General features: G+C 37.6%; 1 protein-coding gene across 3 annotated transcripts in view; it reads left to right on the top strand.

The window, feature by feature from the left end:
- Positions 1–16138, top strand: part of SPIDR (scaffold protein involved in DNA repair) — a 388722-nt gene that overhangs the window by 22385 nt on the left and 350199 nt on the right. For all 3 annotated transcript variants that reach the window (XM_045849422.1, XM_045849423.1, XM_045849421.1), the window contains exon 5: positions 131–294. In XM_045849422.1, coding sequence (XP_045705378.1) covers positions 131–294 — 164 coding nt within the window. The remainder of the gene's footprint in view (positions 1–130; positions 295–16138) is intronic.

The raw sequence follows: 16138 nt of genomic DNA, 5'->3' as shown, positions 1-16138 counted from the left end.
ACTTAAATTATTGAGCAATGCAGATCTTTTTTAACTCCTGAGAATAGAAAAAATTGATTTAAAATTAATAAAGTTGGGTTTAAATTGTATTTAGCTTATATAAAATTGAGTTTATAATTGTATTTTCTAGATGAACTACAGTGTGTTGATTGGGACAGTGACAGTGACAGGGAAGACACTAATAAATACAATGAATTTGAAGATGGTGAGAGTGCTGTAGAAATATCAGACTCGGCTTCTCGTGAAAGCAGTCATTCTTTGAAAAGTGAAGAGAGTGTTTCTGAGCTTCCTAAGGTAAGAACAATTGGTTCAGAATTTTTATTCTTTTTATGGCATTTATTAATCATAGCCTTTTGGTGGTCTTTCACTCCTTCCTCAGGGATAACAACTTTTGACTCTTAGTGGATTCTTTTGTTCCTTATCTCCAGATAACATGCTTATAATGTACTTCTAAATCTGGAAAATATGGAGTTCTCTCCTCACCCCCTGCCCACAACTTACTACCCACTGAACTTTTCCCATCCCTCCATTCTTTCAGAGCACATATATCATGGTTTGGTTAGATTAGTACTCAACATGACATACTTGTGAATAAATAATATTTGTAACTGAGGTAGATATTATGATTACTTTTCCTTCACAACTCTTTATTTTCCTTACAGTTAATTATTTTGGTGTTTTGTTTACATAGTTTAATGTTTTCACTTTTGCATAGCCCTCCTGTTAAGATTTTTAGACATAGGCATATTATCAGTTTTGTTGTCTTGGAGTGCTCTTTCCCACAACTTTCTAACTGCTCCAGTTTGAACTCAGCATCCTCTCTGCTTTGTGGATGTTGCCATCCTTAGGTCTCCCTTCATTCTCTTTCTGGGAATGCCCTTTAACCTCCTCTCTGGGAATTCCTTTTACCTCTTCCTATTTGGAGCATCATAATCCTGGATTCCATGTCTGCCTCTATCTTGGTTTTCTCTCTCAGTCTGATTGAGTACATCTTCCAGAAGCTTTCAAGAAAGGATTTGTGAAAGATAATTTTGTGAGACTTGGCATGTGAGAAGATGCATTTATCTCCTTTAATATGTGCTTGAAAATTTGTGTAAAATTTTATGTTGGAAAAAATTTTTCTTCAGAATTTTGAAGCCTTCATTGTTTTCTAGTTCCAGAATTGCTGTCAAGAAGCTGAAGCACCCTGGCTAATTCTGTTGGTTGGAGTGTTGTCCCGTAAACCGAAAGGTCATGGGTTCGATTGCCCAGTCAGGGGATATACCTAGGTTGCTGGTTTAGTCCCCATTTGGGGCGTATGCGAGAGGCAACCAATAGATGTTTCTTACATCTTTGTTTCTCTCTCTCTTTCCCACCCTTCTCTTCTCTCTCTAAAAAAGTAATAAGTATATGTGTGGGTGAGGATTATAAAAAGAAAATAAAATTCAAGAATCCTGAAGGTAGTATCACTCTTGATATTTTAAGATTTTGATTGTGATTTGCCTAGTTGTGGTCCAGGGAGACTCTCTTCCAAGAGTCCTTTTCCAGGGAAGTCACACAGATATGCCTAATTGCTCCAGCAGTGAGTTTTGATAAAATGTGTAAACTGTTGTCTGGCCGGGGAGCATACTAGTCACTCAGTGCCCAGAGTTTTATTGGAGGCTGGTAATGTAGGCACTCTGCCTAGCAGGTACCAACATTTCAGATTTCAAGAAGGAAAACAGGTAGTCAGCATAAGCCTTATTATTTGCACAGTTTCAGCATAGGGAACCACTCTTACCACTTAGGGAGTGATGGAAAGCCTCCTAAAATCGAGGTTCCCAGAGATAGACAAGGATCAACATTACAAATAGGCTTTCAAAAGATACCTATCCCAGGTCTGCTATGGTAACTGTATTCTTCACATATGGGTTTAAAGTTTTCATCACATTTGGAAAGTGTTCTGCCTTTTTCTTTCCTTTGGGGACTCCAAATTAACATGTATATTAACTAGGCTGGTTGATGTTATGTTATGAATCATTTTTTCCCTCTGTTTTATTTTGAATCGCTTCTATCTGTATATCTTCTAGCTTAATAACCTTTTATTCCTTCAGTGTCTAACTGCTGTTTATACTATTCAGTTTATTTGTCATCTCTAAAAATTTGATATGAATCTTATGTTGTTTATGTCTCTTCCTACCATGATCATACTTTCTCTGTGTTTTGAACAAAGTATGTTTATAATAGTTTTAATGGCTTTTTCTATAAATATATCATGCATCATTTCTGTTTATTAGTATTGATTGATAGTTCTTTTCATTATAGGTTGTATTTTTCTGCTTCTTTGCATACCTAGAAATTTGTGAGTGGATACAGACTGAATTTTATGTTGTTGGGAACTGGATTTAAAAAAATTTCTTCTTATATTTTGGGACTTTGTTGTGCGGTACAGGCACTTTGAAACACTTTTATGCTTTTGGTTGTTGCTTTATGATTTGTTAGGTAGGTCTGGGGAAGTGCTTACTCTTATGTCCTACTGCTGAAGGAAGATGTTGAGTATTATGTATAATACTTTGAATTAGGAGCTTTTCTACTGTGGCTGGCTGTAACAGGTACTGTTTTCTGATACTCTGTAAACCCTGGGCTTCTGGCTGGTTCTTTCCCTGGCCTAGGATAGTTTCTTCACATGCACATGCTGATCAGTACTCTGCTGAATTCCTGAAGGGAGTATTCGGGGTTCTCTGTGCAACTCTCTCTTAGGAACTTGAGCTACTTTGGTCCGCCTGGTCTCTGAGCTCTGTCTTCAACTCAGGGAACCTATTGGGCTTCATCTCAGTTTTCCCCTCTACTGTGTGGTTTGGAAATTCTCTCAAGAAAGTAAGGTGGGACAATTGTAGAACTCATTTTTTTGTTTCCTGACTTTAAGGGGTTGTCTGATATCCAGTGTCTTGAGAACCATTGTTTCATGTATTTTGTCTGGTTTCTTTTCTTCTCCTTTTTTAGTTGTTTCAGAAGGGAGGCCAAATCCAGTACCTATTATTCTATCTCAGCCACCTTCCTGATCTCTGTGCAATCCTGCATGGGAAAAGATGCCCTTCATCATCATTGGTCATTAGGAAGATGCATATCAAAACAACAGTGAGATACCACCTCACACCCATTAGGATGGCTGAGATCTATAAATGGGGAAAAATGTTGTTGAGGATGTGGAGAAATTGGACCCTTGGGCATTGTTGGTAGGAATATAAAATGGCATAGCCACTACGGAAAACAGTTTGGCAGTTTCTCAAAATATTTGACATAGGATTATCATATGATTCAGCATTTCTACTTCTGGATATACTCAACAGATCTGAATGCAGGGACTCAAACAGATACTTGTACATTGATGTTCATAGTGGCATTATTTACAATGGCTAGAGGGTGGAAACAACACAAAGCCCATCAACGTGAATGGATAAACAGAATATGTGTGTGTTTGTATATACAGGCTGTGGCAAAAGTAGGTGTATAGTTGTTTGTATGAAAAATAATATAATTATAACTAATACAATAATAAACTTTCACATATGTAAACCTACTTTTGCCCTACCCTGTATATGTATATATAAATGTGTAACATATGTATATATATGCATGTATATCTACACACAGTGGATTATTATTCAGGCTTACAAAGGAGTGGAAGTTCTGCTACCTGGTATAATGTGGATGAACCTTGAAAACATAATGCTAAGTAAAATAACCCAGACACAAAAGGACAAATACTGTATAATGCCACTCATATGCAGTACCTAGAATAGGTAAATTCATAGAGCCAGAAAGTAGAATAGAGATTACCTGATGCTGAAAAGTAAGGGGAGTTATTTCTTAAGTGTGTACAGAGTTTGGGGTGATGAAAAAAAGTCAGAAGTGAAAAAATAAGTTGTAGAAATGGATGGTGAAGGTAGTTATACAACATTATGAGTGTACTTAATGCCACTGAAGCATATACCTAAAAATGATTAATATGATAACATTTTATGTGTATATCACCACAACAGAAAATGGAAAAAGCTGTACTGTATTTTAGAATTTTTTCTATTATCAAGATTTATGTTTTTGAGGACTTCTTATTGTTGAGAATGTAAAAATGTTTATGAAAGAATGCTTAATGAAGAAGACAAAATGCCATCCTATACATGCATTTAAATCTCAGCTCAGGTTCCAAAAGACCATTCTGAGTCATGAGACTGCTACCAAAACACCCATGGAATAAATCACCTCTAACCTTACCAGAAAATGTGTCATGACTTAAAATTTCTGTTGAGCTTTTATTGTGTGAACTGTACTAGCAAACCTTTAGTTCTATAAACGTTTTCAGTATGAAAGAAAAGGCATTTATGATAGCATGGTCTTATTTTGTATTGTCATATTGTACTGAAAACATGCTTCTTAAAATTTTTTCTTAATATTTATTTACTGTGGTTGTTGCTTCAGTGGTTGAACTACCTGTTTCTTCATGTTCCTGTTTTTTTTTTTTAAATTCTCACCCTAGGATATGTTTAGTGATTTGAGGGGGCAGTAGAGAGAGAGAGAAGGAAATATTGATATGAAAGATAACCATTGATCGGTTGCCTCCTGTAAGTGCCCTGATTGGGGATCCAACCTATAGCCTAGATATGTGCCCTGACTGGGAATCGAAACTGCAGCCTTTTGGTGTATGGGTCGGTGCTGCAACCAACTGAGCCACTTGGCCAGGACCGTGTTCCTGGCTTTTTAAAGCAGTTTATTTCTGCAAAGGAAGGTGGGGTTCCTATGTGTAGCTTCACATCTCAGGTTACTTGTCCTTATAATTTTAATCTTTATTTGGTATTTCATTAGCAGGTTCTATAGTGATAAGATAAAAGCTTCAATAAAGTTAGCTTCAAGAATTCCTTTTTCTTGTTTTGAAGAGAAAAATGATGGATTTGTTCTCATCATAGATTATTGCCATCACTAAATAAAAATTTAGCATTTTACTCTTGTCAGAAACTTCAGTTTTCTCATAGGAAATATCAGTTTCTGAGGAGTTTTTTAAAAATATATTTTATTTATTTTTAGTGAGGGGGAAGGAAGGGAGAAAGAGAGGGGGAGAAACATCAATGTGGGGTTGCCTCCCACTGGGGACTTGGCCCACAACCCAAGCATGTGCCCTAACTGGGAATCTAACCGGCAACCTGTTTGGTTCACAGGCTGACACTCAATCCACTGAGCCACACCAGGCAGGGCAGTTTCTGAGGACTTTTCATTTGTTTCTTGGCTTGTTTTTTTGGAAATAGTCTGTGAACCAAGTATATAGTTGTCCTTTGAAAGCTGCTATAAATAATCACAACTGTAAGAAAGAAGGTACGGCTGCATGGGTGGAGATGCTGGGTGGGTGCCGGGTTCACTAGCTAACTCAGAAACTGTTGCATGCAGGCTTTTTAGTACTTGGAATTCAGATCAGTACCTTGTTAAAATTACAAGTTACAGCATGACACAGACTTTTTGGGGTAACTTTTGAATATAAATATATATACTTATAAGAAGCAAATGGCAAGCATCCATAGTTTTTCAAAATGTAAATAATGTATCTCTCGGTGGTGGAGTTATTGGAGAAGCTTATATTCTTTGTTATATTTATTTCATAATTTTGAAATAAAACAAAAGAAAAACATAGCACTTAGTGACTTTTCCCTTAAAGGAGAAAAAGAAAAATAACTGAGCACTGGCAGGGTAATTCAGTTGGTTGGAGCATGGTCCCATGCACCAAAAAGTTTGTGGGCTTGATTCCCAGTCAGGGTGCATATGGGAGGAACTGATTAATGTTTGTCTCTCTCTTTCTCTCCCTGCCTTCCTTTCTCTCTAAGATCAATAGCATATCCTTGGGTGAGGATTAAAAGAAAAAGAAATAAATCATTTGAATGTGTACTAGGCTTTATATTGTACTAATTGCTTTATGTATATGTATTAGTTCTTTCAAGCAGCTCTAACAAAATACCATAGACTGGGTGGTGTAAAAACATAAATTCACATAGTTCTGGAGGCTGGGAAGTTTCATGATCTAAGTGTCAGCAGAGACAGTGTCTGGTCAGGGCCTGCTTTCTGGTTCATAGAAGGCTGTCTTCTCACTGTTTTCATGGTGGAAGAAGTGAGGGATCTCTCTGGGGCCTTTTCATAAGGGCACTGATTTCATTCATGAGGTTTTCCCTCAAAGGTCCTGTCTCTAAATACCATCACTTTGAGGATTAGGTTTCAAAATGTGATTAGTTTCAGCATTCAGGTGAGAGCAGTACATTTTCCATTTGAACCGTAAAGCAATCTTGTGATATTATAACTAATTTTAAGATAAGAAGACTGTTAGAAAAGATAAATAATGTGACTAAGAAAATTACATATGTAGTAAATGTGGCAACTATGATTGAAACCTTGCTGTGAAAGTACTTGGTGCTGGCTGAATGCCTCAGAACCTACATTGATTGCTTTTTCAAGTTGGAAGAAGTATGCAAATGGGCAGAACTTTGAAAGATATGGTCATAGAAAAGAGATGACCTAGGCTTGCTTTGTTATTTAAAAAATTCAAGACTTCTTCCATGTAGTTCCTCATTCAGTACATTTGTTTCTCTTAATAAATTTATATATTAAAGCATCACATATTGCATTGTCATTGAAGAGTGACTCAAAAAATGGATTTCTCCAAGCAGATATTGAGAGGCATTCCTATATTATAGGGAAGATCCTTTTGGACTTCTGGTCTGCCTAATTACAGTAGTGTTACTGGTAAATCTTTCTCTAAACCAGATGCTGTCCTGAATTCCATATTGGTTTTCAGCTGCCTATTGACATCTTTGTGTATATTTTTAAATTATTGCTAAGCCATATCTTTTCTTTTCCTTTAAACCCAAGCTTATCCTCTTTGTGTGATTTTTTTTTTGGTCTTAGTTAATAGCTTCTTCTTGTTTTTTTTTTAACTGTCTGAATCTATTTCATTTTCAGGTCATTAAGAATTTGGCTTCTAAACTACAGCATCCTAAGAACTTCTGTCTTAAATCAGCCCTTTCACCTATTGTCTGTATTGTTTCAGTTGCTTTATAACATTTCTTACATTATGTCTTTTTATTAGATTTATCTTAATAAAAATTATGACCTTATCACTAACTTACTGAAACACTTTTTATGGTTCCCTTTTGTATGGAAGTCAAGGTCGAAATGACTTAACCATCACAGTTTAGCCTCAGACTCTTAAAATGAATGAGGTGGGGTGTATACTGTATAATTCTAATTATATAAAACTCTTAAAAGTGCAAATGATTCTATAGTGACAAAAAGCAGGTCAATGGTTCACTGGGGATGAGGATTAAAGAGAGGAATGGATTACAGTGGAATGTGAGGAAAGTTCTAGTGGTGATGGAAATGTTTATTATCTTGATTATAGTAATCATTTCAGAGGAGTGTACACATATCAAAACTGATCAAATTGAATACTTTAAATATTTGGGTTTAGTGTGCTTAAATTATAAGTCAATAAAATTGATAAAAATTTAAGTACAAGAAAGATGTTGATCTATATGCTCATGAAATATTCCTCAAAATACCTTGTTAGATAGTAAAAAAGGATATAGAATAATTGTGTACAAAATGGAAAGAATATGAATTTATATGGCTGTCTCTGGAATGGGAGAAAACTAGTTTTACTGTATTAACCTTGTATGCAATTTTGAATTTTGAATGAAATATATATATTGTTTGCATTTCAAATGTTTTTTATTTTTATTTTTAACCATAAATCTATGGTTTATTGTCATAAAACAGTATATTATAGCACTATTGTATACTTCAAAACTGGTATAAAATATTTATCTGATATAAATATTTGATAATAGAAAGCATTAGAAGAAGAGAACATTAATGGAATATAAATACCCAATAAAATCATTTAATATTGAAAAGTGATATATGTTATTTAAAAGTTAGCATTCTACTTCTGGCTAAGATGGAGGCATAGGTAGATACATTTTGCCTCCTCACACAACCAAGAAAAGGACAACAACAAATTTAAATACAAAATGTAACCAGAACTGCCAGAAAATTTACCTGTATGGAAGTCCAACAACCAAGGAGTTAAAAAAGAAACATTCATCCAGACCAGTAGGAGGGACGGAGACAGGCAGCCAGGACTCCCGGCAAGGCGGTGCCTGGAGGACTGGGGTAGGCAAGGCGGTGGCTGGCAGAGCAAGTGGTCCCACATTTGTATGCAGATAAACTGAGATGAACAACTGGGGAGCGAGATAGACCATTTAACCCAGGGTTCCAGTGTGGGGAAATAAATCCTCAAAACCTCTGACTGAAAAAACTTCTGGGGGTTGAGGCAGCAGAAGAAACTCCCAGATTCACAGGGTATCTTATTGAGAGACCCACAGGGTCCTAGAATGTACACACCGCCCTCACCTGGGAATCAGCACAAGAAGGGCCCAGTTTGCTTGTGGGTAGCAGTGGGAATGACTGAAAGCCAGGGGAGAGCTGAACAAGTGGCATTGTTCCCTCTTGGACCCTTTCCCCACATACAAAACCACAAGGCAGTGATGTGAGTTGCCCTGCCCTGGCAGATAGCTAAGGCTCTGCCCCTTACTACAAAACAAGTACACTGAGACCAAAAAAGGTCCAAATGAAAGAACAGATCAAAGCTCCAGAAAAAATACAACTAAGCCATGAAGAGAGAGCCAACCTATTGGATGCACAGTTCAAAATACTGGTCATCAGGATGCTCACAGAAATGGTTGAATATGGTCACAAAATAGAGGAAGAAGTGAAGACTATGAAAAGTAAAATAAAGGAAAATGTACAGGGAACCGACAGTGGAGGGAAGGAAACTGGAACTCAAACCAATGGTTTGGAGCAGAAAGAAGAAATAAACATTAAACCAGAACACGAAGAAACAAGAATTCAAAAAACTGAGGAGAGGCTTAGGAACTTCTGGGACAACTTGAAACATTACAACATTGGATTCATAGGGGTGCCAGAAGGAGAAGAGGAAGAGCAAGAAGTTGAAAACTTATTTGGAAACATAATGAAGGAGAACTTCCCCAATCTGGGGAAACAAATAGACTTCCAGGAAGTCCAGCAAGCCCAGAGAGTCCCAAAGAAGTTGGACCCAAGGAGGAACACACCAAGGCATATCATAATTACATTAGCCAAGATTAAAGATAAGGAGAGAATCTTAAAAGCAGCAGGAGAAAAGGAGACAGTTACCTACAAAAGCATTCCTATAAGACTGTCAGCTGTTTATCCAAAGAAATCTTGCAAGCAAGAAGGGGCTGGAAAGAAGTATTTGAAGTCATGAAAGGCAAGGACCTACATCCAAGATTACTCTGTCCAGCAAAGCTATTTTTTAGATTAGAAGAGCATTTAAAGTGCTTCCCAGATACGGTCCAGTCAAAGGAGTTCATCATTACCAGCCCTTATTATATGACATGTTTAAGGGACTTACCTAAGAAAAAGAAGAAGGTCACAATTACAAACAGTAAAATGACAACGAACTCAACTATCAACAACCAAACCTAAAAAAAAACAAACCCCAAAACAAAGATAAACTAAGCAAACAACTAGAACAGGAACAGATTCAGAGAAGTAGAGATCACATGGAGGGTTATCAGCAGGTGGGTGAGGAGAATGGGGGAAAAGGTACAGGGAATAAGAAGCATAAATGGTAGGGATGAAATAGACAGGGGGAGGTTAAGAGTAGTATGGGAAATGGAGAAGCCAAAGAACTTATATGCATGACCCATGGGCGTCAACTGAGGTGGGGGACTGATGGGGGGAGCAGGGTACGGGGGAGAGGGGAATGAAGGAGAGGAAAATTGGACAACTGTAAAAGCATGATCAATAAAATAGATTTCAAAAACAAAAACAATTTAGCATTCTTTTTAATTAAGTTTATTGGGGTGACATATTGGTTAATAAGATTATATAGGTTTCAGGTGTACAATTCTATGATCCATGATCTGTATACTGCATTGTGTGCCCACCACCCAAAGTCAGATTTCTCCATTACCATATATTTAACTCCCTTACTCTTTACTATCCCTCCACCCTTTTTTGTCTGGTAAACACTATACTGTTACGTGTCTGTGACTTGTTTTTCTCACTTGTTCTTTTGTTGCTCTCAATTTTATATTCCACATATGAGTGAAATCATTTGTTCCTTAACTTTTTCTTTCTGACTTTGCTTAGCTTGATATTCTCAAGATACATCCATGTTGTTGCAAATGGCAGTATTTCATCTTTTCTTATGGTTAAGTAGGATTTTGTTGTAGATAATGTATCACATTTTCTTTATCCAATCATCTCTCAAAGGACACTGGTTGTTTCTGTGTCTTGGCCACGGTGAATAATGCTGCAGTGAACACAGGGATGCTTATATTTTTGTGAATAAATGTTTTCAAATTTTTGGATATTACACAGTAATATTGAACATATATTGAGAACTTCCACAAACTGTTAAGGAAATGACAAATAGCCCATTTGAAAATTTGATCAAAAATAGGAAAGGAAAACCTCAATGGCTAATAAGCATGTGAAAAGATGCTTAGTCTCACTAGTGGTATGAGAATTGCAAATTAAAAATGAGATACTACATATTTGTCTGGTTACCACAAAAGAAAAAAATAAGTTTGCAATACCTAATATTTGATAAGTTCTAGTAAAGCTGAATTGTTCCTGGTTTCTGACCCCACAATTCTATTCGTAGGTAAATATCCTTGATTTTTTTTTTGAAAATGTAGCTTGTAGCCCATTTAGTGGCTGCTATAACTGATTCAGTGACTTTAAAAAACATACTGGAAAAAAAATAGAACACATTAGAATGTTTAGTAATTAATGAGTATTTTTATGAAGCTTGATTTGAAATTAGATTTATTAGTATGTGTGTTGGACCACATTATGCAATATATTTTTTACCTCAGTGCTTGGCCAAAAGATTTTGAAAGCCATTGCTCAGAATTTTCACAAGAATGTATTCATTACAGCATTGTTTACAAGAGAAAAACTCTGTAAAATAACCCAATTTTATATGACCATACACAAATTATGGAATATTTATATAGTACAGAACTGTAATTTTCATCATGGATACTATGGAGGAAGTAAGCCAGTTGGCTGAAGAATATGTATGGTTTGGTACTATAGTGCATGAAGTTTATAGACAGGCAAAACAGTAGTACATATTGATGATGAGCAACCTTGGAGAAGAGGAAGGTTTTCTTTACATGCATTATTGAAGTTTCTGAGATAATTTCAGTTTGCATCATCATTCCTTGTGGTGCAACTGTGGAAGTGTGTGTTCAGATCTTCTGTTGCAAGGAACATAGTTGACCGATTGATGGCATAAACTTCCATCCTTCAGGACCCACTGTTGTTTGTAATGGGGTCATGCCATTGACTGAATATGCCAGGGTTGTGAGACACAGTCACACTCAACTGCTGTAGGGGTGACTTTAAATGGAAAAGTTAGAATTGGTCTGGCCCATAGTAGAGCTGCACTACAGTCTGAGCTTCTTACTACCCAGCCCTCGTTCCTTTTCCTTTCCCTCTCATAGTTCTCAGGCCTGCATTAAAGCCTTAAAGCTCTTCTTGACATCTGCTTTCTCGCCTTTATCCTTCACAGGTGCTTCCTCCAATAAATCTCTTTTACAGCTGATGCTGTTCGGGCAGTTGTCTTTCAGGAGATTCTGCCCAGGACTGTGTAGTCACATCACTTAATTCCTAATACTTCTTATATTAGTATGTAAAACCATCCTCTTGTTTATTTAGTATTTCAAGTAGGTTTGAAAGAAGTAAAATATGTGATATTCAGTTTTTGAACACTTCACCTCTGTTTATAGTTTATTGTTTGCCTTTGAATTCCTCAGGCAGAAGCATGCCCTGAGAACATCTTCTGGGTGTGTGTGAAGTGGGCAAGCAAGCCAGGGAAGGGATAACAGCCAATTGGGTGATGATTATCAAGCAAGGTACTGTTGTGGGCATCTAGAGCTTAGTACTGCTGGCAGACTCCATGAGAATTATCCCACTAGAGGGGCAAGAAGCAAAGAAATGGAGGTGCTGGAAATTGGAAAAGAGGGCAAGCATCACTGAGGAGGTTGGAGGAGTAGGGTGTCGACAGTCTATTACAATGTCTAAATGAGCCATGTACATTGAGTAAATACTGGAGAGTGGAAGATTTATACCATAAGTAGGAGTCTTGTACCTATTATTTTTACCTATTACCAGAAACAAAACCTCCCTTATATAACTCAGGAGGCTCTTTTGGCTTCATGCATGTTTGTAGAAAAGGAACATAATGTGGGGTGGATAGTTACTCTACAAGAGAACAAACTTTAATTCAGTGGGAAGCATTGATTATAATTCAGGTCTGTCTTGAATCCCTTGCCCAGGGTAGAGTGAAGGATGTTGCTAATTGAGGAAACAGTCTTGCCTATACGCATGATTCTGCCAATTTTCTGGAGCAGAGTTCTAGTGCTGTGGAAAGGCAACTGAATCCATAACAGCAGCAGTTAACATTATGAGTGCTTCCTTGTTGTGGGTCGTTTTCTGAATGCTTTGCTACATACATTAGTTTATTCAAACCTCACAGTAATTCTGTTTGTCTCTACTCTCCAGATAAGGATTCTGAGGCCCAGAAAGATTAAATAATTTTCCTGTGGTTATAAAGTAGGAAGTGATTGAGCCAGGGTTCTAATTCAGACACTAGTTTCTGAGCTGTGGTCCTGGCCATTTTGTTACAGTGTCAATAATAGTTATAGTAATAATAACATTAAAAACAAAATAACCTTGAGTTCTTAATATGGCAGCACTTTGCTAATTGCTGCTTACATGAGGTAGGTGTTATTTATAATTTAACCCCACTTTATAGATGAGGAGGCAATGAAGACACAGCTAGTGAATGACAGAATGAGATTCTAGCTTAATGTAGTCTGATTCCAAATTGTTAATTACTTATGTTATATTCCTTGGAGTATAGATTAACTACATACTCAGTTATTTGAAAGAAAATGATAGAAATAAAAACCATAGCAATAAATTGTCTTTGTAATGTTGTCTTTCAGGACATAACAAGTATAGTTGGTTACTGATATGACTTTCCATATCAGTTAGTATCATTTGGGTTTTCACATTTATTTTATCAGTGTCATCCAAGAACCATTCCTGTAGAGGGCAGCAGAAGCACAATAGTGAATTCTCTTCATGACCTACATTCTTCAGGAAGTATGAAGGAAATTGGATTTAGGTGAACTTTGTTATGTAATTCTTTTTTTAAAAATATATTTTATTCATTATGCTATTACAGTTGTCCCATTTTCCCCCTTCACTCCCCTCCCCCCTGCCCACTCTTTCCCACCCACATTCCCCCCCTTTAATTCATGTCCATGTGTCATAAGTTCTTTAGCTTCTACATTTCCCACACCATTCTTGCCCTCCCCTGTCTATTTTCTACCTATTGTCCACGCTACCTATTCTCTGTATCTTTTCCCCCTCTCTCCTCCTCCCACTTCCCTGTTGCTAACCCTCCATGTGCCCTCCATTTCTGTGGTTCCGCTCCTGTTCTCTTTGTTGGCTTAGTTTGCTTTTGTTTTAGGTATGGTTGTTACTAACTGTGAGTTTGATGTCTTTTTCAGCTGTTCATATTTTTTATCTTCTTTTTCTTAGATAAGCCCCTTTAACATTTCATATAATAAGGGGTTGGTGATGATGAACTCCTTTAACTTGGCCTTATCTGAGAAGCACTTTATCTCCCCTTCCATTCTAAATGAAAGCTTTGCTGGATAGAGCAATCTTGGATGTAGGTCCTTGCCTTTCATGACTTGGAATACTTCTTCCCAGTCCCTTCTTGCCTGCAAGGTCTCTTTTGAGAAATCAGCTGACAGTCTGATGGGAACTCCTTTGTAGGTGACTGTCCCCTTATCTCTTGCTGCTTCTAGAATTCTCTCCTTCATTTTTATCTTGGATAATGTAATTATGATGTGCCTTGGTGTGTGCTTCCTTGGGTCCAACCTCTTTGGGACTCTGAGCTTCCTGGACTTCCTGGAAGTCTATTTCCCTTGCCAGATTGGGGAAGTCTCCTTTATTATTTGTTCAGATAACTTTTCCACTTGTTGTGTTTCCTCTTCCCCTTCCGGTACCCCTATAATTTGGATATTGGAATGTTTAAAGTTGTCTTGGAGGTCCTTAAGCCTCTCCTCAGTTTTTTGAATTCTTGTTTCTTCATTCTTTTCTGTTTGGTTGTTCCTTTCCTCCTTCTGTTCCCTTCCATTGATTTGAAACCCAGTTTTTTTTCCATCACTATTGGTTCCGTGTGCATTTTCCTTCATTTCTCTTATTGTAGCCTGCATTTGTTCATCTAATTTGTGACCAAAGTCCACCAATTCTGTGAGCATCCTGATCACCAGTGCTTTGAACTGTGCATCTGATAGGTTGGCTATTTCTTGGTAGCTTAAAAAACTGGCTCTGGGGCTTTTAACTCTGTTTGAGCCATCTTTTTTATTTTGTTTTATTTTTTTCCTTTGGTCTGGTCACTCCTGTTACATATGAGGGGCGGAGCCTTGGGTGTTCACCAGGGTGGGGCACCTCAGTCACTGGGTTGCAATGTTGTACGTGGGGGCGGGGTCCGAGAGGGAACAATGGGGCCCGCTCTGCTCTCACCAGGACTCCAGTCCCCCTTGCTGCTTCCCACAAGCAGATTGGGCCCCTCTGGGGCTGGCTCCAGGCAGGCGGTTGAGCTTGTGCACTCTCTCGGACTCTGTGGGTTTCTCCAAGGAGCCTCCTGTGAGGCTGATAGAATCTCCCGGCCTCAACTTCCACAGGTGTTCTCAGTCGGTGCCTTTCGGCTTTGTTTATCGACGCTGGGTCCCTGGGTTGTGCGGTCTGTGTCGCTGCCCATTTTCACTTAGTTTGTGCACAAATGTGCGGTTGCGGACAGCCAGCTGCCTGTGTGCCTGACTGGGTCTGCTCCTTGCTTCCAGTGCCCAGGGTCTGCCACCGGTCCATCAGCTGCCCCTGCACTTTTGAGGCCCGCCAACTGCTGTCTGCGCCCACCCTACGCGCCTGAGTCTGCCAGCCACAGATTTTTCCTGCCAGTACCCCTCGACCCCTCTCCATGGGCCTCTGATTCCGCCCCTCCTTACCAGACTGGATATATGGTATTCAGACTTCCGTTGGGTTCATTTCCCTCTGTTCTAGTTGTTTTTTGTTTGTAAATTCTTGTTCTTAGTTTTGGTTGCACGAGGAGGTACAGTGCGACCACCTATGCCTCCATCTTGGCTGGAAGCTCCTGTTATGTAATTCTCATGTACTTGTTGTAGTGATTGCTATGCAAATGCAGGGTAATTGACCTAATAAATATCAGGTAACCAGTGAGGTTCAGGCTTTTATTGAAGGTGCCTAACAGATGGGCTGGCACAAGTAGTTCATGTTGGTTTAAAGAGAAAGCAAATGTGGTTTTCAAATTTGGAATATGGATTAATTGTTGTAAAATGTGTTTTCTTTGTACTCTTAACAATAGGGGTAGAACACTCAATATCTTGAAGAAGATGGAATATAGAAAAGTTTTAACAAAATAAGAGTAAACATAATTTCTTACATGGGAAGATGTAATCCTTTAGAAAGTAATCTGGCAAATTTTGCAAGTATTTCTAAATCTAATGAACATACTTGCAGTTCTGTCTGCTTACCTTTATTTGTTAATAAATGTGAAAATGGTACATTTAATTTCACTTTTAATGGTGAATTAGAATAAAATGATATGACTAAATATATATGAATTGCTAGTGTCTAAGAACTGTCCATTGTATACATCATGTAGAGAGTTGAACTTTATCATGAACGACACATTTTAAGCACATATTTTAGAAACTCGCACAAATATAATTATCTTCCGTGTATCTACTATAGGTTTTTGTTTGTGGTTACCCTGAAGCTTACACAGAAACAACCTTTATTTGTCATAAGTCTATTTTAAATTGACAAAAACTTAAGTTTGAATACATTTTGAAACTCTACATTTTTAATCACTTTGCTCCCTTGCCATGTTTTGTTTGTGATGTCACATTTTACATCTTTTAATGTAGTTCTTAACTAATTAATAGTTATAGTTATTTTTCCTAGTTTTGTCTTTACCCTTCATACTAGC

The sequence above is a fragment of the Phyllostomus hastatus genome, unplaced genomic scaffold, assembly GCF_019186645.2.
Source record: "Phyllostomus hastatus isolate PE091 unplaced genomic scaffold, TTU_PhHast_1.1 phas_contig_65, whole genome shotgun sequence".
Classification (NCBI taxonomy): domain Eukaryota; kingdom Metazoa; phylum Chordata; class Mammalia; order Chiroptera; family Phyllostomidae; genus Phyllostomus; species Phyllostomus hastatus.
This window is presented reverse-complemented; position numbering and strand designations above follow the sequence as displayed.